Source organism: Chrysemys picta, chromosome 12, assembly GCF_011386835.1.
Source record: "Chrysemys picta bellii isolate R12L10 chromosome 12, ASM1138683v2, whole genome shotgun sequence".
NCBI classification, from domain to species: Eukaryota; Metazoa; Chordata; order Testudines; family Emydidae; genus Chrysemys; species Chrysemys picta.
The window spans coordinates 51,053,329-51,076,439 of NC_088802.1; the positions used below are offsets into that span (position 1 = coordinate 51,053,329).

At 40.6% G+C, this 23,111-nt stretch overlaps 1 protein-coding gene across 5 annotated transcripts in view; it reads left to right on the plus strand.

Annotated features, from left to right (window-relative positions):
- Positions 1-23,111, plus strand: part of CEP112 (centrosomal protein 112) — a 288,186-nt gene that overhangs the window by 260,953 nt on the left and 4,122 nt on the right. For all 5 annotated transcript variants that reach the window (XM_065563658.1, XM_065563656.1, XM_065563660.1 and 2 more), the window contains 2 exons: positions 4,120-4,209; positions 21,491-21,592. In XM_065563658.1, coding sequence (XP_065419730.1) covers positions 4,120-4,209; positions 21,491-21,592 — 192 coding nt within the window. The remainder of the gene's footprint in view (positions 1-4,119; positions 4,210-21,490; positions 21,593-23,111) is intronic.

A 23,111-nucleotide genomic window follows, 5' to 3' on the forward strand; every position in this document is an offset into this window, starting at 1 on the left:
ATTTGTTACGCTTTTGTTTTCCATTTGGAAAAAATGGAAACTGCCTTTGTGGTTCAAAACTTAAGGCTGGACTTTTTAATTTTTACGCTATACTGTGTTGTCCATCCCATCAGTCATTAAACGTAGGCATTGGCATTCCATGGGTAGAACTTTGCATTTTGAAGATTTAGCATAAAAGCTTATACTTCCATAAAACAAATGCCCAGTTGTGTTACTGAGTAATTGGGGTGAGTGCAGTATAGCCATTTTTTTGGCTGAATAATGACTTTTGAACCCTAATCCTATGTTTAATTTTCCAAAAGAGAGGTTATACCGTGCTCCCAGGATAAGCTGTCAACTGTTTAATACATTTTAAGTGCATCCTGCATGAGGAGAGGTAGATTGAAGAGCTTTGTGAACCCTGGATTCATAGCTACCCTGAGCTGCACACTCGGTAAAACCTTGGATAACATTCTCCCCGCCCCCTTCTCTTTTTTCCTTGCAAGTCAGTCAACCTGGCTTCAAAATTCAATACAAACTTGGCAGCATTGAATAGCAGACATTGCATTCAAGCTGTTCTCCTTAAATATGAGGTTTTAGGCATTCAAAGGAATTTTGAGTGTAATTACTAAATATCAGAGGAGGAGGGACATTACTCTCATTTGAATAACAGGGGGCTGCATATATCTGAGTATATATTTTAACTAAAATCCTCTTGCCAATTATCGAACCAAACATTTCATATTTCACAATGATGAGGTAATCAGAAGGTGATAGGTTTCAAGTCTCTAGCATCAATAGTCTGTGGAGCATTTTGAAGGGTTTGTGTCTCAAGAATCTTATTAACTATAGTCCAAGAGTAATGTTGTTGGAGCGATCTTCCTTCGGCATAGAAAAGTAAGACTAGATATAAAAGTCTCCTTGTCTATGCTGTGGAAGTGCCCTTTTCATTGACACTTTATGCAGCTTTACACTCTGTTTTCTTTTGGGATATCCAGCAAGGTTCTTACTGTGTAGGAATGGGAATCTTGCACAGGGAAATTATTTATCTGTAATTCTTATTCTCTGGAGATATTGATATGCAAGGATCACACTCCTCCAACCCCACACTTTTTCTTTTCTTTTCTTGGATGGGCTTTGATATAATGCTGATTATCTTGATTTGGTGTTTCCTTCTGGATGCTTCACTTCCCATGCAACGAGGAGAACTAATGGAATCATTCAGAGAACAGCCTTGCTACACAACAATGGCTGCTGTGAAGTGACCAGTATTGGACTTGGCTCGCACTCTACCCCGCTCAGAAACCTTAAGTGCTAGATGACTTCACCAGACGCTCACAAAGGAGTTAAATGTCTCTCCACCGTCCCAACACCCAAGCATGTTAAGGACTGACAGTTATAATAGATAATGGGAATTGTCTATAAACTCACACAATATATTCTATGTTGGATAATTGTTTAATGGTAATGATCTATGTAATAGAATAGAATTTACAACATTTTAAGAAGCAAATGTATGATAGTTAAACCCACATATCCTCAGATTGTCATGTACTTTTCACTGTAGGCCCTCTGCACAATATATTTGTGTGCTTTAAGAAAATAATAAAGACAAAAGGGGGAAATTGATGGATGAGATGGTGCTTTACAAGTTCTCTTCAATGGTGCCAAGTTGTTGCTGTGTTTACTATCAGTACGGTCTTGGTGGATGTATTTACTTGCTCCGGACTTTCCTAGTGGAATCCAATGAAAGTTGTTGTTTTTTCTCAAAGACGAAAATAAAATAATACAAAACCGTATACACGCATGCTTTTTTATACCACAGAAACCAAGCAAATGAATGAAACTTTCCAGTTAGAGGAAGGTTGGCAGCTTTGAGTGAAGGAAATAAACGTGGTGAGTGGATGGCATCAGCACAGCTGAGGATCCCTTCCAGTGTACAAACAATTCCCTAATTCTCTTTTTCACCATGACATGCTAGATGGATGATATTAGTTGCTCAATTGAAAATGGAGGTAGAAGGTGGGTCCTGTAGGATCTCAGACAGCTAATACAAATATGGCTATTGGACATTCCTGATTTTAGTAAAAAGGGAAACAAATTTCTCTATATGCTCAATCCCATTGAAATCAATAACAAAACTCATTGAGTTCATTGGGTCCATGGCCTGTCTCAATTGATTTTCTAGTACATGAAAAGACCCCATTCTTTTTACAAATTCATGTAATAGTATGACATAATTATTTGAATCATAAGTTATAGCTCTATTTTTAAATTGCCATATCAGAAATACAAAAACAAACCACACGTTACATGAATAATTTTTTTCGGGATATTAATACAATGTATTGAACTTCAAGACGTGTTGAGCACAGAAGACTGGCTACAAAGACTGGTTTTCAACATTGTCTAGCAAAAATGATAGTGTAAAAGCCACTGTGCAGGCTTAAAGTTCATTCCTGGGTCTGGTTAAACTTTTTGGCATCAGAATATGTAATGGTCTTATAGCTTTAATACTTTAAAGTTAACGCCTGGCATCACTTCAAAACAATGTGCAAGATCTATCATAACTAGTCCTCTTATCTTATCTGAATAGCAATTTTATGCTGTAAATGATTTAGACTACAGTATTTCAGTGCTGTGGAAAAGAGAGAGATTTTTTTTCTGTTAAATCTTTAGTACTGCAAGTACCTTTAATTATTCCGATTTATTTATGGGTATTCCACGTTCAGTAGCATGTGATATCATACCACATGCTCTGCAAAATGCATTAAGGGAACACAATTTTGCTGATCTCTCTTTTACAGCAGATTTTAGAGTAGCATGCCCATGCTGTTTAGATTTTTAAGTCATTATAATTAGATTTGTTATGTATCGTCAGATCTAAATTTCCATTTTCAGAGACAGTCCTGACCCTGCTCTGTACTTTCCAGCTGATACACTAGTTGTGTTCCCAGTTCCTAGTCTTCTACAGATAACCCTAAATGCTTCTCTTCTGCTACCATCACCACCTCTGTGATGGTGTCTCTCTAGCATAAGCATTGTGCACCTTGCTTCAAGTCAACTCTTGGGTTACCAATGCCCAGATTCAAACGGGGGCCTATAATTAAGCTTTAGTAAGTAAATATTCAGTGTGCATTAAAACATTTAACGATAACGTTAACAAACCTTTTTGTTAATTGTTTAGTTGTTGGAATTATCATATTTTGATTATAACCTCCTTGGGACATGAACTGTCTTTTTGTGTGTTCTTACATCATCTAGCACTTTGGAGCCTTGGCCTGAGAGTTGGGGCCTGAGGTCCAGCAATACAAATAAATAATAACAAACCAAATAAGTAATGGGCCTCTTCTGATTTTATTAAAAATTGTGATGATTTAAGAGCAAGACAAAGATCAGTTAAATTAGCATTGTTATTAGCAATCATTATTTATTGGATTTGTATTTCTCATTTGTATATATATGTGCTAGGTGCTTTGCTAGCAGGTAAAGCCTTACCTCAAAGAGCTTACAGTTTAGATAACCTTGAGTCCATTTCCACTGCAGATGCAAGACATGGTTCCTGAGAGAGCAGATTCCCCGCCCCCCTTAAGTCAAAGTACTGGTGCACCATGAAATCATTACAAACAAAACACAGGTTGTACAAATAAAAAGAGTAAGGGGAACTTTATGAACATTAGCAATACTTATAAATAGATGAGAGAGCTCAATTCTGTTACCCTTACTCCTACATTGGTAGTCCTGTTGTAATCAGCGGAACTACCTGTGTAGTAAGGGGTTAAGTGAGAATAAGTTTGTCAGTGGCTCTCGTGATATTGTTGAAAACGAAGATTGAAGAGTATACAATACCCAGGACTTTCGCTACCAGCTGAACGCAATTACACCTCTACCCCGATATAACGCTGTCCTCGGGAGCCAAAAAAATCTTACCGCGTTATTGGTGAAACCCCGTTATATGGAACTTGCTTTGATCCGCTGGAGCACGCAGCCCTGCCCCCCCGGAGCACTGCTTTACCGCGTTATATTCGAATTTGTGTTCTATCAGATCATGTTATATCGGGATAGAGATGTATATGGGTTTTTTTTCCTTCCATCTTCTAATTTTTAACGTGTGTTTTGTATTGATTGATATTGTTTCAGGCTTTACAAGATGAAATGGAAAATTATTGCAATCAGGTACGGTCTACAGAAAAGAAGCTGCAGCACAAGGAGTTGGAGACACAGGAACAGGTAAACAGTACTGTCCTACTAGATTTCTTTCCTTGGGCAAACAAACTCGACATTTGACAATAATATCTTGCTTCAAGAGAAAATCGTCTACCATATTTTCAGCTAGCTTTCTTTTTTGTTTTTGTTAATAAAAGAGAATTAAACTGTCTGAACCCCAGGGGCAAATACTTATCCAATGCTCTTTGTTTCAAGATGGTATTTCAGCTATTTTAGCTGTTAAATGATGCTTTTTAGGCAACAATATTGTTTTGAATGGAGGTTTCTGGTATTACTATAACCTGTTATTTCATGACTTCTGTTAAGAGAGCTATAATTTGACAACACTTGGGATAAAAATAATGTTTATTGCAGATCTTATGTATTCATTGTGTTAGAGTATTGTACATAAATGATTCCATATGATTAGCACTGCTAAGATTATTCTGGACATGGTCAGTGAAATCAGAGATTCCTAATGTTCATTTTTCCTCAGTCTGCTCCATAGCAAAGCTCACTATTTGTAATGTACAGGTTGGGGAAATTAATCTAATATTGTTATCAGCAGGGCTGGCCCCAGGCAGCCAAAAAAAAAAAAAAAAGCCGCGATCGCGATCTGCGGCAGCAATTCGGCGGAAGGTCCTTTGCTCCGAGCGGGCGTGAGGGACTGTCCGCCGAATTGCCGCCGAATAGCTGGACCTGCCGCCCCACTCCGGAGTGGCCGCCCTAAGCACCTGCTTGCCAAGCTGGTGCCTGGAGCTGGCCCTGGTTATCAGAATTGTTACATAAAATTATCACTGAAATGCAAAGTGATTTGCCTGCATTAGAACCATGTTGTAAATTGAAACATGCAGGAAAATACAGAAGTAGTAGAGCTTGCACAAATCCACATATCCCAGTCTTTGATCATGTACTCACAGAAAGAATACCAACCTGATGTAAGGAGAGATGAGTTTGTAGAATCTCCCCTTGTCTCTACTGCTTTTTCTGTACTGACTTGTAAACACTTGTGCAGTGTTTCAGATCCTGATTCGGTGCCAAAGTGCCCATGGCTCATTCTTTCTGTTCCTGTATCTGTACTTCCTAGTACAGTAACATTTCGGGATAATCATCGTCAGAGCATCTCAAAAAATTCATAATGATTAGCAAGTATTATTGTCCTATTTGCAAATGGGGGCTGGCCCATTGAGACACAGACATATAGTGACTTGACCACGGTAGTATAATGAGAGTAGCAGAGTCTGGAACAGAACCCAGCTTTCTTGAGTCCTAGGTCCCTCTCCAACTATTAAATAGTGTTTTCAAGCATCTCTTCTAGATATGTCAAACTGTTTGCCTAGTCTTCTGCCCTAAGCTGTTTTTTCCTTCCAGTAGGTGTTTAACTCATTTTTAACGTATTAATATCTTAATAGTTGCAGTTCTGTTGGTGCCTTTGTTAGTTCATTCCACACATATCCTCTTGAATAAAAAGTTTCTTAGGAACTTCCTTAATACCCATTCCTTTCTTAGTTTCAGTTTATACCTTTCTAGCAGTTTTTATGGCATTCACCTTCAGTATTTATCTTCTACTTTACATCTCAGTAATGTCCACTCAACTTCCATTCCTTTTCTAATTCTTTTATATCTTTCATGTAAAATAGTTCCCCAAAATTGTACTTGTTCTTCTAAGCATTGGGTAATGTTCAGAAATGTCTGAAGTGACGTAGGATCCTAAGTCCCATTTTCAGACCTGAGGTAGAAGCCAAATTCCCATTGATTTTTGCACCGTCAAGTCCAGAGCTGCTTCTGCAATTTGTTAATATATTAGCACTGGAAGATGCTGATTCTTAGCCCCAGTGAGTTAATCAACAATTGAGACTTTGTTGAATGAGTTCAATCTTACAAGGTTACTCATCTTACAAGGTTTTTTTGAGTCTTTCCTTTTAATTTTTTAATATAGTCTCTCTCTCTCCAGTAACTCAATGGTAAAATGGATATCTGATATATTTTTCATTGTTATTCCTTGGCCAGACTACCCATAAATATGTTCAGAGAAGGGGCAATAATGGTAGACCGCCTCGGATCAGCCACTTAGGCGGTTGAGATATTCAAGGCACTTACTTGAAACTTTCTTCCTACACTTACCAAATATTGTTGCCTCGATACCGCATTGCATAAAGGATTGAAATTTGCCTTGGCACCATTACAAAGGACAGTTTTCTGGGCTTTTACACGTCTCCTTTAAAAAAAATAATAGGAGGAAGGGGGTGGGGGTTAAACTACTTCTGCTTTTCATTAAAAGGAAAAATTCTGTGTTTTGATTCTATAACAACAACAAATAAGTGAATGAGACATGAAAAAAATATTTTGTTGTGCTTTTAATTAAAAACAAAAAGCTGGTTCTTGTTATGGCTTGTTGGGTGGCATTTTAGTGCTACATGTTTGTCTTATTTCTGTAGGGACATCCTTATAACTCTGCAGTCTCCAGAAGCGATTGACGAATTTACTAAGCTTACCCTTTGTTCCTTACAAAGAATTAACCTGTTCCTTATTAAATTGGTCAAGACAGATACAATATTTACACACACATTCCACACACAAAAAACTATAAAAAGATGATTAAGGTTGCAAAGCACTAAGGCAACTAGAACTGAATGCAATATCCCAGTTGAGAGTAAGCTATTGATTTATATAAAGTACTATAATATTTTCCATCTTGTTTTCTGGCCTAGTCTTTGTGCACCATAACATTTTGTTTGCGTATTTGACCATCACGGCATACTGAACAGAAGTTGTCATGCACTGTCTTTGTCTTTTTCCTAAATGGTTACATTTAATTTAGAACTCAACAATGTGGCTGAATGTTTCAGTTTATTCTTTCCTGTGTACATTACCTTGCATTTCTCAATATTGAGTCTCACCTGCTAACATGTTGCCCATTCCTCTACTTTTCTTAAACCCCTTGAAAGTTTTTCAGTCTTCTTTAAATCTTGACTAACCTAAATTTTGCATCATCTGTAAATTTTGTTGTTCGCTCCATTTTCCAGTTCACTGAGAAATACATAAAGTAACACTAGTTCTCATGTGGAACCTTGGGGCACCTCATGCCTAATCTTTTGTGATGTTGAAATATTGAACATTTATTCCAAATATAAGCTTCCCAACCACTTGAGACATTTTAAAATTGTATTCCTGGTGGGCAACTAGAGAGAGGTCAGTAGAATTTGACTCAGAATATTGGAGATACGAGGTTTCCTTACAGGAGTGCCTGGACCGTTAAAACAACCCCAGAGAAGTTCCTGGGAAATCCAGGAGGCATCCCAATGTAGCAAATAACTAGAGCTATTTCCTAAAACAGGGCTTTAAGATTTCTTGCTTCCCAGTAATATGTAGACTTTGATTTTAGATTAGTTTCCCATATTGTCTGTTCTGTGTTGCAGCATTTAATTGTCTTTGATAAATGCATAGTTTCAACATTGTCCTGTACATTCAAGCTCTCTAATGGGAAGATCTGCATCCTTCACTTTACTGGAGAACCATTCTGTTTCTTGAATCATACGGCTTCATATCAAGCTGCCACCTTTATAGAAGTTATAAAATCTGAGTCATTGTTGCAGCCATCCCTATATTGTTTGTATGACTTCAGTTCAGCAGGGGATGTAAGCACATGCTCAAATCCCATTGACTTCAATGGGAATTAAGCATATGCTTCAAGTTAAGCACGTGCTTAAATGCTTTGCTAAATATGGGTGGACTTAAGCATGTGCTTAAGTGTTTTGCTGAATTGGGGCTTATGTAAACATCTATGGTAGATATCCCAGTCGTGTTCTGGCTTGAATATCTGGACTTCTTAAACAAAAAAAATTTAAAGCAACTGCCACACTGCAAAATATACAAAAAGCTTCTAGTAGGCAGACCTCTGGGAAGTTCTCCCATGGGAACCTTACCTCAGAAACCATTTCAGAGTGTTGCTCCCCTGTTTACTTTTTCATTTTGAAAGGACTCCCAAAGATTTTAAATTTTGGAGTGGGAAAGACATTGGGTGAAGTTTGTACCCCATGAAAGAGGAAGAAAAAAATTATAAAATTCACCTTCTGCTCACAATTACATGAGCACTGTAGTACAGCTGCTACTGTACAACACTGAAGATGTTTAAACCATAGCAGTCATCCTCAAGGGTAAAAGCATCAGTCATTCTCACAAAAAGAACCTTAAAGGAGAGAGATGCTGTTCAGACAGAAAATCAATTATGTACAATTCATGAATATTATTGAGGGGAGTGAGGGTGAGTGCCAATACAGATTTCCAAGCCTTTAATTTCCATTTTCTCAAATTGATTAAAATAAAGGCAGAGGGAAATTAGATGAGTTAGGGTTGTGTTGAAGGTATTTGGAGTGAAATCTGTTTAACAAACAAAGCTGCTTCATTTTATTCCAAAGTACAAAATGAAAACAGGAGTGATAATTGAGAGCTGTGACTCAATAGCATTTATTGAATTTTTCATGTTTCATGTTTATTATTCTGACTCGCTTAATTTTATGACTGCTGGATATTTACCACATTCGGTTGCCATGCCAACTTAATATATTTGTTCACAGACAATGCTATTATGCAGCATTCTGAAATGTTGGTTCTTCAAGTGGTTGCAGACGTGTAGTCCACTCAGAAGTGCACGTGCCCAGTGCACCAAAGCTTAGCAGTACCTGTGGGGGGTGGGTCAGCGCTCGCACACTTTGGCCCCATAGCCCTTCCCCTAGCTATTTAAGGGCAGCACCCCCCGACCCTCCTTGGTTCCTTCTCACTGTCTGTGATTAGATTGTAGCGTTGGGTGTGGTATTTTACCTTACGCTTCTCTATTTCAGTCTTTCTGGAATTTTATTGTGTATAGTTAGATAGTTTAGTAGTACCCTTAGTTTTAGTTAGTAGAAGTCAGTTATGATCGATAGTTATCCTGGTATGATGCCATCACCACAGTTTAAACATTTTCCTTTGCATGGGTTGCTGTCCTCAGTAGTGATTCCCAGATGTGGTGTTTGTTGTGCCTGGCAAAAGGGAACACTGAAGAAAGGTGCACCATCTGCATATGTTCAGGTGGTGAGGGACTTACACCTCAAGCAGCACCTTATGGAGCAGGCCATGAGGCCCACTTCGGCACCGGGGACCTCTAAGGATCATTTGGCCCCCTCAGGCAACTTTGGAACCAGAACAGGCCAATGTTCCTCTGCCAGACTCTGATACCTCTTCCTGGAGGAAGATAAATTGTTCTCCTTCCTTCCTTGGATCCTTTAAAAAAGAAGGTCTCAGAAAACTGACTGCAGCCACTTCAGAGCTCAGAGAGATTCATCCTCCTTTTTCAAGAGGAAAGCAGACTGACACCATGAATCTTCTGGCACGTGTGATGGAGCTGGGCCATCTACCCACTCTCTGGTACTAAGGCGGCATCAGTTGGACACTGTAGTGTCGACTCCAGTACCATCTGTGTGACGCCCATTGAGTCTGGTACTGATGACATTGTTCCCGAATGGTTCCATGCCATTGGCATAGCAGGTAGCATTGGACTGGCTTTTCCTCTCTGTTCCTGACTCATCAGTTATTCAGGAACATTCAGCATGTCAGGCCTCCTTCTGCTTTGTCCTCTGTGCCTCTTGGAGTAATTGCAGACTTGTTGCAATTGTCTGCACCATCTTTGGCACAGCCTAAGATCAGCCTCCTTGTGGGTACCAAGGTGCCCATCAGCACAGTTACTGGGTTGGCTCCTCCATTGTCTTCAGACGCTTTGGAGAATTCATCAAGATAGAGCTCGGAGACATTTTCCCCCTGTCCCTCATCTTTGAGGCATCATTATCAAAGATTGTTGAGATCTCAAGTGAATCACGAGTGGTACCGAGGTCAGCACAGAACTAAGGTCTGGGGCACATGGCCCAGTGCCTTGACTATGACAGTGTTAGTTCTCTGGCCTCCTTAATCTATTGGATTGACCTCCCATATCTCTTCCTCTTTATCCTGACCTACTGACTCAGCACCACAGTCAAACTTGGCACAGCGAGTGTTCTGTGTGGCTAGATGACAAGGAGGAACAATGTTTGTGAGCTGTTCGACCAGTGCTACTTAATAGTAGGAAACAGTCTACTAGATTCATTCATTTGGCCGAGTGGAAGCGATTTTCAGTTTGGTTGCTAGCTCACGGAATTCAACCAATGCTAGCCTGCATTCAGGACATTTTGGTTTAGCTGTTACACTTTCAGCTGTCTGTCACTCAGTTCATTGAGGGTCAACTTAGCAGCGATCTTGGCATTTCATCCTCCCATCCAAGAGAAGTAAATCTTCTCAAACTTCGTGGTAATGAGATTTCTAAGAGGGCCTCCATTTGAGCCCCTGGCAGCCTGTTCTCTGTCCCTCCTGTGCCAGAGTCAGCCTTCCTTGTTGCTCTAACCTCCGCAAGAAGAGTAAGTGAAATGCACATCTTAATGGCAGAGCCCCCATGTACGCAGTTTTTCAAAGGCAACGTGGCCCTGTTGCCACATCCAAAATTTTTGTCAAAAGTGGTTTCAGTTTCACCTTACTCAAATGATTTACTTACCGGTGTTCTTTCCTAAACTGCATTCAAATGCAGATGAACAGTGACTTTGCAAGTTAGACTGTGCTTGACATTTTATCTGGAGAAGACTCAGCTTTTTCGTTCATCACCTCATCTTTTTGTCTACTATGTGGATCATATAAAGGGTCAGTCTGATGGCGTTCACATCCCCCCGCCCATCCATGGCCTGCCCAGGTATTGCTCTCATTTTTTTAGTGTCAGTTCTATCATTTATTCAAGTCCTGTCCATCAGCATCTGTACAGTGCAACACAACCGCTAATCCCTTTGATCTCCAGCTCCTGTTCATCGGGCCCTAGGAGGAAAAGAGATCTCTCTTCCTTGGGATTTCCTTCAGTCTGGGCACAGCTAGTCCTGTCCTCTTCCCCCAGTGCTTCTTTCCTCCCTTTTATTAAGCTAGTCGGATGGTAGGCCAGTTAATTCTTTAACTCATCCTTCCTCCCTCCCTGATTAGCTACAGCCTCCCTATTTACTCAATCAGCGGTCACTGGGGAAACTAATTGAGGCTCCAGTGATCAGAGTGCAGACCCACCTGCCAGGCCTCAGCACTCTGTCACAGGCAGTCTCTTCACAGATGATTTTGAGTTGGATAACTTCCTGCTGTTACTACTGCGTCCAGGTCACATGCAAACTTTGGGAAGACAGTTCTGCCGTCATTTTTTAAGTAGACTCAGAGCCCCACCTCCTGCTGGTATTGCTTGTGAGTCACCTGAGTGGAATACGCATCTGAAACCACTCGATGAAGAAAAAATGGTTACCTACCTGTATTGTATTTATCTATTCTTGACGTTCGGTGGGAAGGAACTGAGGGGAGTCAGGGCAGCACGGGAGGGATTACAGGGGCCAGAGAGCATGAGCATTGTCCCTGTGGGTACTGTTGTGAAGTGAGGTTCTCCAGTTTTGGCGAATTAAGTGCACGCACACCTGAGTGGAATACCCATATGCACCCATATCTCAAAAAGCAACCAGTAAATTGCTTGTCCTTAGCAACTCTTAGTGATGATGGAGGCCAGACGACTTAAATATGTTTGTTGCATGTATTTATTCATTTAATCTTTTATTGGCCAGATTGTTTCTCATACTTCTCTCTGAACATACCACAGGCTTAAAAAATAAATGTAATATTTACTAAACTCACAGAAACCTTCTCCTACTCCTGCATAATCTCCATTCTGGCCAGCTTTTACAGACTCCATCGTGACATCCATCACAAACCTGCTCAATCTTTACATGCCCATGTAAAGCATTCCTAAACTGGGGCACTGTAGAACCCACGGCAGGAAGTCTGTTCCAGAACCAAAGATTCCTCGTTCAAACACCAAAATCCACCAGCCCTTCCTGTGGGATTTTTAGCTTGAGTGCCTCTGATGATTGCAGTCGTCCTGGTACTCTATGAAGGGAGAGGTGGTCCCTTGGGTAGATGGGGGATGCAAACTATTTAGAACTGGTCAAAACTGGCACCTGGAATTTCGAAATGTTGTCAAGGAGTAGCCCTGCATAGAGCATGCTGAAGTAATCTAAACTCAAGGTGACAACGCTATAGATTACCATGGCGAGCTTTGTGTTTAAAAGTAAAAGATGCAACTTCTTTGCTAAGTGCAGGTGATCAGTACTCTTGCCATCCATTGCTTCCTAGACTCTCAGCAGCAGTCAAAGATCCAGCATGAGTCAGACTCTGCTCAAATTGAGTCAAGCCCTGAATTTTGTAATGACTCCCCAGACCATTGTAAGAAATAACTTGGTCTACGAACAAATAATAAACTTATTTTATGTAGCATCTTCCATAACTGGGTTTCATAAAACACTTTACAGGTTAACTTATTACAGAATTAAGTATTAGATAATAGTAATATTATCCAATTATGCTGTTATACATAATATCTATAGAGCAGAAGGGGGGAGAAACAGGTGTAGGCACAGGAAAACAGACTTGGAGGTGGGATTTGAAAGAAGATGGTATATCGATGGGGTTGAAAGAGACAGAAAACTTGTTTCATATGGCAAAAGTGGCAGGGGAGGAGGTTCTCGCACCAACAGTGCCATTGCTGGAAAGGAAAAGGGGAAGCTGATGGTATATCTGGGGAGGTTAATAATCAAGTATTAACTCTGATAAAAAGTACAGTCTCCCAGAAAAGTACAAAGGCATGTGCACCCCATGGCAGTGAGACTATTGGAATGAAGTGACCAGCTGGAAAGAGAACTAGAAGATGAGTGTCAATAGTTGAAAGGAGACAGAATTTTTACCAACAGTAGCAACATTTGCGCTCATATGCAAGAAATGCATACAGTATTTGAAAATGTCAGTTATTTGCATCTTGCCTGTTAAATAATGATGAGTCAAAGGGGGACCTTTCCTTTTGTGGGGAAAGTAAGTTATTTCATGTGATTTAGGTGATTGCTTGCATAGAAATAAATGAAGGAATTGTGTTCTTTCAGAGAAAGAAGATTAGAGGTTCCACCGTAAGGCAAATAGTCAAATGAGGGGAAGTTAAGGGGGAAATGGTATTTCTTGCAGAAATGAGCTTAGGTTCAGAAGAAGAAAAAGAAGTAAGGAGAAATACTCCTGAGCCTACCCAGTGGTTAGAAGAGGCTGGGAACCCAGAGACGTGTGGTAGGCTAGTGAGGTGTCTCTCTCTTCCTTCCAGGGGATGGGGCTATCTGGATGGAGTTTAACGCAGTACAGATTCATATTTCCTGTGTTTGATAAAGGCTGGTATTGATACGATACTAGCCAAAAGCTGGCCTTCAATATTACTACATTTTTACCCTCAGACACAGTTTCCTTTTTAATCAGCCTCATTTGTGAGAAATAGAACAAGTATAGCAATGTTTACCTTCTCTACTAACCATGGAATTTGAGCAGAAATGTTAAAATGCTTGGGGTCGATAAGAACCAAAATCTTACCAACGGTGATGCTTTGAAGAACAGGCGATAAGTTTGCTTGTAAAAACCTTGCTTCTTCAAGGAGAGGAAATTGTGATCATAGAAGTAATTTCTGATTACTATCTACAAAGGCCTTGCAAGAAAGTTTTAGGCAGTCTGAAAATATAGAGCCTGATCCTGCATGTTGCTAAACACCCTCAGCTCCAGCTGACATCAATGAGGCCTGAGGGCTCTCAGTGCTTTGCAAGCTCAAACCCTTAAACCAGTGGTCCCCAACCTGTTTGTGGCCAGTAGCACATTAATGTTTTCAGAAGAGTGTGGCGGGCGCCAACAATTTTTCAAGTTTTATTTTGTATTTGTACATTAAATAATAGGAAAAACATCATATTTAATATTACATAATATATGAATCAAGAGAGAAGCTGCGAGGACAGAGAACACCGGCACCCGCAGCCCCAGCAGGCACGGGGCCCCGGCTTCTCTTCCCTGCTGGGCACTAGGCGGGCCCTGCGCCTGCCAGGGACAGAGAACACTGGCGCCCGCAGCCCTGGAGTTCTCTGTCCCTGGCAGGCACAGGGCCGCGGCTTCTCTCCTGCTTAAGCCCCGGCCCCGCGTCTGCCAGGGACCGAGAACACCAGTGCCCGCAGCCCTGGAGTTCTCTGTCCCTGGCAGGCACAGGGCCGCAGCTTCTCTCCTGCTTAAGCCCCGGCCCCGCGTCTGCCAGGGACCGAGAACACTGGCGCCCGCAGCCTGAGTTCTCTGTCCCCAGTAGGCGAGGGGCCGCAGCTTCTCTCCCTTGCTGGGCACTAGGCAGGTGCACATAAATGCCCCGGTGGGCACCATGGCGCCCGCGGGCACCGCATTGGGGACCACTGCCTTAAACCATTGAATCGTTCCACACTGGAAAGGACTATGCAGCAGGTAAAGCAGATGGAAGGCAAAGCTGTAATACATGAATAAATTCCAGTGGTGGTGTCAGAGAATCTTATTCAACCTGCATTTCAGATGTAATTATCTTGATAATGTTTCAGAAATTCTCTGCTATTAACAAAACCAGGAATTAATGGTGTTTGTTTGTAGGGCTGGGCCAGTGGTGCCTGTTAGTAGCACTGACAATGAGCTAATTTCGATTTCTATTTGTCCGCTCCCCAGATCAGTGTTGGAAGCACTGTTGAGGCCTCCCCCTTACACGTAACAGTGACTTCTCTAGCCAGTTTGTGGAACAACATGGATGTGAGCTGAAGGCAACAGTCCTCCACCAGCAGTGAAAGTCCTTTGGATAAGGGGTTAAGGAATTGGGGACCATGAACATTCCAACAGAGACAGTGGAAGCCCCCTACTGGAGGCGGGGGCAGAGGAGGGAGTTTGTTAACCACAGCATTCCTTGTTATTCTGTGGTGTTGACAGTGAAAGCTTTTATTCCTATCCAGCTCATGTAATCTCAAGAATGCTGTTCTTGTCATATGCAGCCCGCTGTTTTTTAAAGTTTTGCCTAGCTTCTCTTCCTTTGCCGTTATGAATTATATAGACCTTTAGTGCTTAACTACAAACAGAGGATTTTCCAGGTGGGAGATCTGGGGTAAGAACAGAAAGATATTGAAATACAAGCCGCTGAAGTAATAAGGTCTCTTGGATGCAGGTTGAAAGAAACTGATTTAGAACAGAAAGCTAAGATTGTGAATTGAGCAGCACAGCATAACTGGTGGTCCTTAAGGGTTAGTAAAACAGCAAGGCAAAAGACGTTTTGGACTCTCAAATGGCTTACTAGCTAAAGAGAGAAAAACACAAAGGTTGGATATGCCACCACCATATGCTTTATTGAAATTGTGAGAGTAGGGTAGGTCTGTAGCTGAATTTATTTTACTGTCATAGAACAACATGGTGCATATTTGACAAAAGAACATGAGTGGCTGATATTACTCTACAATTTTCAGTTGAATTGAATTTATGCAATTTTAATGCTTATTACTAATGAAAATTTAAGAATAGTGTAGTCAAATGAAATTGTTGTGTTTCTTTAAATCTGTAGGAACCACATGTCAGCATGCATTTCACAGTGAGGGTAGTAACTCCAACCTCCTATCCCTGTAATAGGGAGAGTATGTGAACCAAAAAGGAAAGAAAGTTTGTATTCTAGTACATTGTGAATCAGGTCTGGCTCTGGGTCAAAAAGTGCCTTGGGTAGCCCAGAATTTGGAGGTCCAAGACAAGCAATTTGGGACGGTCATCTGCAATCGACCCCAGATTCTATTAAGATCTTTCTGGAGTCGGAGGACACCTGAAACCATAATGAAATTGGGCATGTGGATAATTGGGTTCCTCTGATTGTAGAGAGTTGGCAGGCTTCCCCAAGGCCAGCTGAGAATCACAGCAGCCTTGTTTCCCTAAGAACTTGTTCCCGGCAGGAGCAGAGAATCAGTCACTGCAGCCAGGGAGGAGGTGGCCAATCTTTGATTAATCGTGAGTTTCACATATCCAGGATTTTGCAAATTGGGGCTGCGTTGTAATAATAATACTTAGATACTGAAGAGCTCGATGTCACCTGTTGGAGGTGGGCAGTCCCATGGGGCAGAAGAAGAGTTGCTGGGTTTGGAATAGGATGAAGGGCTTAGTTTTGGATAATTCACATACACAGCCAAACGAAACGTCTATCTCCTGTGAGATTTGTATTGACTCATTATGACAATACATCATTTTATGCCATGCAGTTCAGCATTTCCTATATTTCATGTTGGAGTGTGTGGGGATGGTTCAGCTCTTACATTTTTCCTAACTTGTGTGGCCAACCAAAGGTTACTTTATCTATCTGTGGCAAATACAGCTTTTAATTGCTTCTGTTGACATCAAAGATGATTAATGTAGAATTTCAAACCACATATGCCATCCACATACTTGAGTAAACAAAAAATTAGTGTGACAACTTGTATTAAAACCTATAAAACCTTTCCTGGGGGTTGCTGGAGTAAATCAGCTCATCAAAATGAACAAGAAAAAAGGCTTTCTCCTGGCTGAAGAAAACCTAACACAACACCAAATAAAACAGAGCTAGCCCATCCAACAGACTAAAGCCCTCCTGAGGGATGAAGAATTGCAATTTAAAACATCTCTTAAGGATATAGAGCTTTGGTGGGTCCTAGGTAGGCGACTCAAGTCAATAAAAGAACAAACAAGTCTTTAGGGACAAAAATCCAAACCAAACAAAAACACTCTTCAGTTATAGTTTTCCTTGGTCTAAAATAAATGTTAAAAATATAGAACCCCTCCCCATCAAAATTAGTATACCATACCCAGCTATATGTTGTGTGCTAGTTATGAAGAAGTAATTTAGACTTTCACTATGATCTATTTAAATCTCTTGGGTCAGTAAATCTTGTTAGTAACTTCAGCCAACAACTATTAGCATGTTGTTTAGCACAGTGTGATAGGAAACATCTGGGATCTTATTTTCATCCCATTGTGCAATTATTAATGAATATAGTTGAAAGTAATATACTTTCAACAAACTATCTTAGCGATGAATTTATAGGGTGATCCTCTTCACCATGATATTAGGGTCTAGTATTTTGCAGATCAGTTTTCACTGCAAAATGGTGCCTGCACCTTCTCACTGAAGTTCAGAAAGAAATCATTCTAAGAATCAGCCCCAAGCAATCGTTCAGCTACCAGGGATTGTTTCTTGCTTTGTCTCTCTCTCTCTTTTTTTTAAATAGTACTCAAGAATTTCCTTCCAGCCAACTTAGTAATGTGTATCTGGATTCCAAAGCATGGTACTTATTTCTTTGTGACTTTCCAAGAATTATCTTCCTCAAAAGGGAACAGCTCTCTTCAGCATTTGCTGGATTACAGTGTGAAAAGTGTACAAGAGTTTTGTGAAAACATGCAGTTAGGTTGCACTTGAAAATTATACTGGTAAAAAATAACCAGGTTGGAAGAGGCCTGTCGCAGAATTTGACCATAATTAGTGCACTCACAAAGCCATATCTTACCTGAAGTTTTCATTACACATATTTGGAATAAAACTTACTTGACTTCCAAAAATTGCACAGGAAGAATACATATTAAGGGGCCTGATCCACCCTTCTTTACACATCTAAAACTCCCATTGACTGAATGGCTGGTTTGGCTGCAGAGGTGATGCTGGTTTTAGCCCTAAGTGCTGCCAGCAATCAGTACGGTGAAATTTACCCCATGGTGGGCTAGAGCAAGACCAGTCACAACACAATATATCTATGGTGTGGCAATGCAGATGGGAACGGGACACTGCAATGGGGCCTGCACACAATGGAAGGGTATCTCGGAATATGCAAGTGTGGCAAAGGGCTATTTGCAATAGAACTGGTTAGCCACACTTGCATGGATCTAGTGACCAGGAATTTTCACATGAAAGACATAGAGGTTCTGCAGCCACTATTCTCATAGGCTGAAATGATGGTAACAGAAAGACTCGACAGGCATCCCACTGCTTGTTTGCAGAGTGGGGGCAATGGGATTCTTTTCCCTGGACCTTGCAGCCCCAATTTTACAAGCTTTGTGCATGCTTGTAATGTGAATGTGAATTTCACCGTTATTGTATTATCTTTAGATATGAGCTCAGAAAAGCTCTCCAGCACAATCTGCCTGATTGGTGAAATATAGCTTTTATTTTTTCTTAACTTCCACACACAAAAAAATTTTTTAGCAGTTCTAGCTGTCTGTTTCTTCTCCTCTCTCACCAAGAACATGTATAACACATGTTAAATGAACACAAATATGCATGTTCTGCTGCATCCAGAACTCCACCCTAAATGAGCTCTTGGCTCAAAGAATATTTATCCTGGCAAAGTACATACCTCATAATGTTTAAAGACTCACACAAATAATAGCATAAGTGTATCTAAGTTATTTTATTTTTAAAAGAATACAAATCTCTCTCACACACACACACACACACACACACACACACACACACACTTCAAACAAGATTCTCTGAGTCAACAGTGAAATGGTGTTGCAAAAAAAGTGAACGTCCTTCTGGGATATATTAGCGGGAGTGTTGTAAGCAAGACACGAGAAGTAATTCTTCCACTCTACTCTGCACTGATTAGCCCTCAACTGGAGTATTGTGTCCAATTCTGGGTGCCACATTTCAGGAAGGATGTGGACAAATTGGAGAGAGTCCAGAGAAGAGCGACAAAAATGATTAAAGGTCTAGAAAACGTGACCTCTGAGGGAAGATTGAAAAAAATGGGTTTGTTTAGTCTTGAAAAGAGAAGACTGAGAAGGGACATGATAACAGTTTTAAAGTACGTAAAAGGTTGTTACAAGGAAGAGAAGAAAAATTGTTTTTCTTAATCTCTGAGGATAGGACAAGAAGCAATGGGCTTAAATTGCAGCAAGGGCAGTTCAGGTTAGACATTAGGAAAAAGTTGCTAACTGTCAGGGTGGTTAAGCACTGGAATAAATTGCCTAGGGAGGTTGTGGAATCTCCGTCATTGGAGATTTTTAAGAGTAGGTTGGACAAACATCTGGCAGGGACGAGCTAGATAATATTTAGTCCTGCCACGAATGCAGGGGACTGGGCTGGATGACCTCTCGAGGTCCCTTCCAGTTCTATGGTTCTGTGATTATTTATATTCACCTGAAACTTTTCTCCTTACTGTAGACATCTGCAAAGACATCTTGCTTTAAACCTCCATCCAGTTGCATGGCCTTTAAGTACGAATGCTCCAGAACTGTTTGATAAAACAATAATCACCCAAACTCCCCTGAGACTCAAGAGTATTATATAAACAATGCACCAGCGCAGCATAGCCTAGGCAATGAGAGACATGAGTCTCATGGATCTCCTGCATGCTTTGCTTACAACCAAGCCTCTAGAAATGCCCTTTCCCAGTCAGTTTTAGGTGGGGGATTGTTTAAAATACTAATTAAAAGGAGGGGGAAATTAAGTATAAAAATAATTAGAAAATGATGACTGCAGCTGGTTATACTCTTTCCTTAACGTGTATAAATTAGTCCTGAAGTGCATATGACATACAGATATGGGCACTGCTGGTAGGTTCCAAAGATGCCATGGTAGCAATGCATATCTATGTCAGAAACCCCAAACGAAATAGTACAGAACTCCTTTACTTCAGCCTTTATTTATCACACCTTCTTTTTGAAAGTTTAAAAATATTTTTTTTCACTCTTGCAGCTATTTCTTTTTGGGAGTTACACACCCTTTTCATATTTAAAGGGCCTGATATAATGCCCACCGAAGCCAATAAGGAGTCCTTCCATTGACTCCAATGGGTATTGAATCCATCCCTCAGTGACTGGTGATCATTTAGGTAGACAAAAATCAATCAATTCATGATTCGCTATATAGTTAGAATGGAGACATAACTTTCTAGTGATATTTTTAAGCATATACAGGGATGAGCTGCTAGGGTGGTAATATTTCCTTGATATATACCCATAACCATGTATAAGGAGATCACACATTGGTCTTTTGAAGGTGCTCACAGAGTCATTCCAAGTCCAAACATTTTAGAAATCTCTTTGAGCATTTGAATCTCCAACAGGGTCTTGAATTCATTGCAGCCAAAAGGGAAAGGTCAAGCAGAAAGCAAAAGCATATGGAGATTGCTGTAGTGTCAGATAATGTGCTTAGAAATTATTTTAAAAGAGAATAATCATTTCAAGAGACAGGTTTTGGTCCTACTCAAGTTAATACTTTTAGAGTTTAGTTAGAAAAATAGTAGATCAACAATTTTTACTCTGCTGCAGTGAATTTGACTGAAAAATGAGCTGTGAAGAGGGCAAGGAATGTCTTGCAAATTTTCCGTGTAATAATAAGTAAGACAAGATGCTCAAAATATCTAGATGGGGATTGACAAGCCATTAAACTATTCTGACTGCATCATTTAGCTGGAGGGCAATAATAGTCCTTGAATGAAGTCCAAGAAATGCCAAGCTGTAAATAAAATTTAGTTACATCCATGGACACAAAATGTTCCTCCTTACAAAACTTCTTAACTTCAAAGCGTTTTGAAAAAAATTCTGGATACAGAGTTATTTTGTCTCGTATATTAGGAGTGAGACACAAGCAATGCCTGTGGGCCTGAGCTAACGCCCATTGAAGTCAACAGGAAGGCTCCCATTGACTTCAGTGGCTACTGCATCAGGCCCTCTGCCCAGTCCCCAGCCTTGCTTTCATTAAAGCTTCCCATGGACGGATTAGAGGGAGATAGCCGCATGGCCCTTCCTTTCTCCTCTCACACCATGTCTTAACAGAGCCCCTACCGTGTCTCCTTTTCCTGCCCATTTTCTCCTCACTCTTTTTCTAGCTTCCCTCATTTTCCTTCTTCTTTTCTTTTCTGTCTTCTTGTTTTCTTCTTCATCCTCTTTTGCTCTTTTACATGTTTTGGAGAACACGTTTTCCTCTCCTTGCTCCCCACCCACCCATCCGCCAGTACAGCAGAACCTGCTTCCTATTCTCCCACTCACCAGAATTCTGCATGGCCCTGGGGATGGTAACTAGTGCCATACAAAGCTGAGATGAGTAATGAGAACTACAGCTGGTTGCATAAAGGGCACAGCAGGAGCAGAGAGGGAAGGTGGGTGACATTAAGGAGCTGCCTACCGCTTTACCTGCAAAGGTGGGAGCATGCTTGCAGTGTCTGTGTGCGATGGTGGTGGGTGGATCTGCATTCTTACAGCTTTCTTCATCCATACTGATCCTCCCTTGCCCCCAACCTCCAAATTAGTCTTGTTCTGGCCTCCAAATTGGGAAACACTGCTCTAAGAAGAAGCTGACTGTGAAGATTCTCTCCTGCCCCCCAAATTGGTTATGAGTCATTTAAATCTCTTTATTCAATTTCAGGTGACATACATACGACAAGAATATGAAACCAAACTCAAAGGTCTGATGCCAGCATCTTTGAGAAAGGAACTCGAAGACACCATTGCATCTTTAAAATCTCAGGTAAGATATCAGCACTCAATTGTCTCCAATTCTAGGGTTTAAATAACACTCATCTCTTTTATAAAGGAAACTATGAATGCATTAAATTTGGCAATATTGGATTGAGGTCAGTGATAAACTGGCAAGAGTCCAGTGCTTATCACACCATCACCTTTCTTCTAGGATCCCCCTCTCCCCAGCTCCCTCATCTCGCTAGGTAAAGAGTCATCTCTCTTGAGCCAAGCGATTTACCTCAAATGCCTGCTGAAAGTAGAAAATAAAGTCAGCAGTGATGTTGCAACTGTTACCTTTTTTTCTCAAGAATATGCTGCTGAAGACAGCAACTGGTTAGACTGCTTAGCAACTGTCTATTATCAGTGTTTTTTCAGAAGAAGCTGTGTTCAACATGCACTGGTGGAATCTTTGTTTCCTTTGCAGCCTGCATAATAAAGCAGCCCTTTGGTTTTTCAGGTACTGCCTCAAAAGCCCATTGTATTAATTCCAAGTTTGGTTGATAAAGGTAATAGTGTTGATATAATATATTGACGAAGACATTTGATTTGGTACACACAACATTTTAGTTTGGATTTTAAGCAGGAATTCACTCAGGGAATCCTATGATCTATGTTGTGTTAGATAAAACGAGATGGTTCCTTCTTGTCTTAAAATCTATGAAACTGTACATTAATTGAATGGCAGCACTAGAAGTAAGAATAGTAAAGATGAAGACAAATTGTTAAATGTCACTTTCTTAAATCAGTGACTGATTATGTTTAAAAAAAAACGTACCCCTTTGGTAGGGCTACTGGCCTAGTGGATAGTTTGGAAGCAGTAGATGTGATATATCTTGATTTTAGTAAGGCTTTTGACACAGCCCCACGTGACATTTTCATAAGCAAATAAGAGAAATGTGATCTAGATGAAATGACTATACGGAGTGTTCCAGAACTGGTTGAAAGACCATAATCAGAGTAATTAACCATGGTTCGCTGTCTAAAGGGGAAGGTGTATCTAGTGCAGTCCCGCAGGGGTCAATCCTGGGTCCGGTAGAATTAAATATTTTCATTAATGACTTGGTTAATGGAGTGGAGAGTATACATATGAAATTTGTGGATGACACCAAGATGGGAGAGGTTGCTAGCACTTTGGAGAACAGGATTAGATTTCAAAATTAACTTAACAAATTAAACAAGATGACATTCAATAAAGACAAGTGCAAAATACTGCATTTAGGAAGGAAAATGCACAATAGCTGGGTAGAAAATAGTACTGCTGAAAAGGACTTGGGGGCTATAGTGAATGACAAATTGAATATGAGTCACTGATGTAATGCAGTTGCAAATAAGGCTAATATTCTGGGCTGTATTCATAGGAATGTTGTATGTAAGACATGGGAGGTAATTGTTCCACTCTACTAGGCACTGGTGAGGCCTCAGCTGGAATAGTATCCAATACTGGGTGCCGTACTTTACGAAACAGGTGGACAAACTGGAGAGAGTCCAGAGGAGAGCAACAAAAATAATTAAAGGTTTAGAAAACC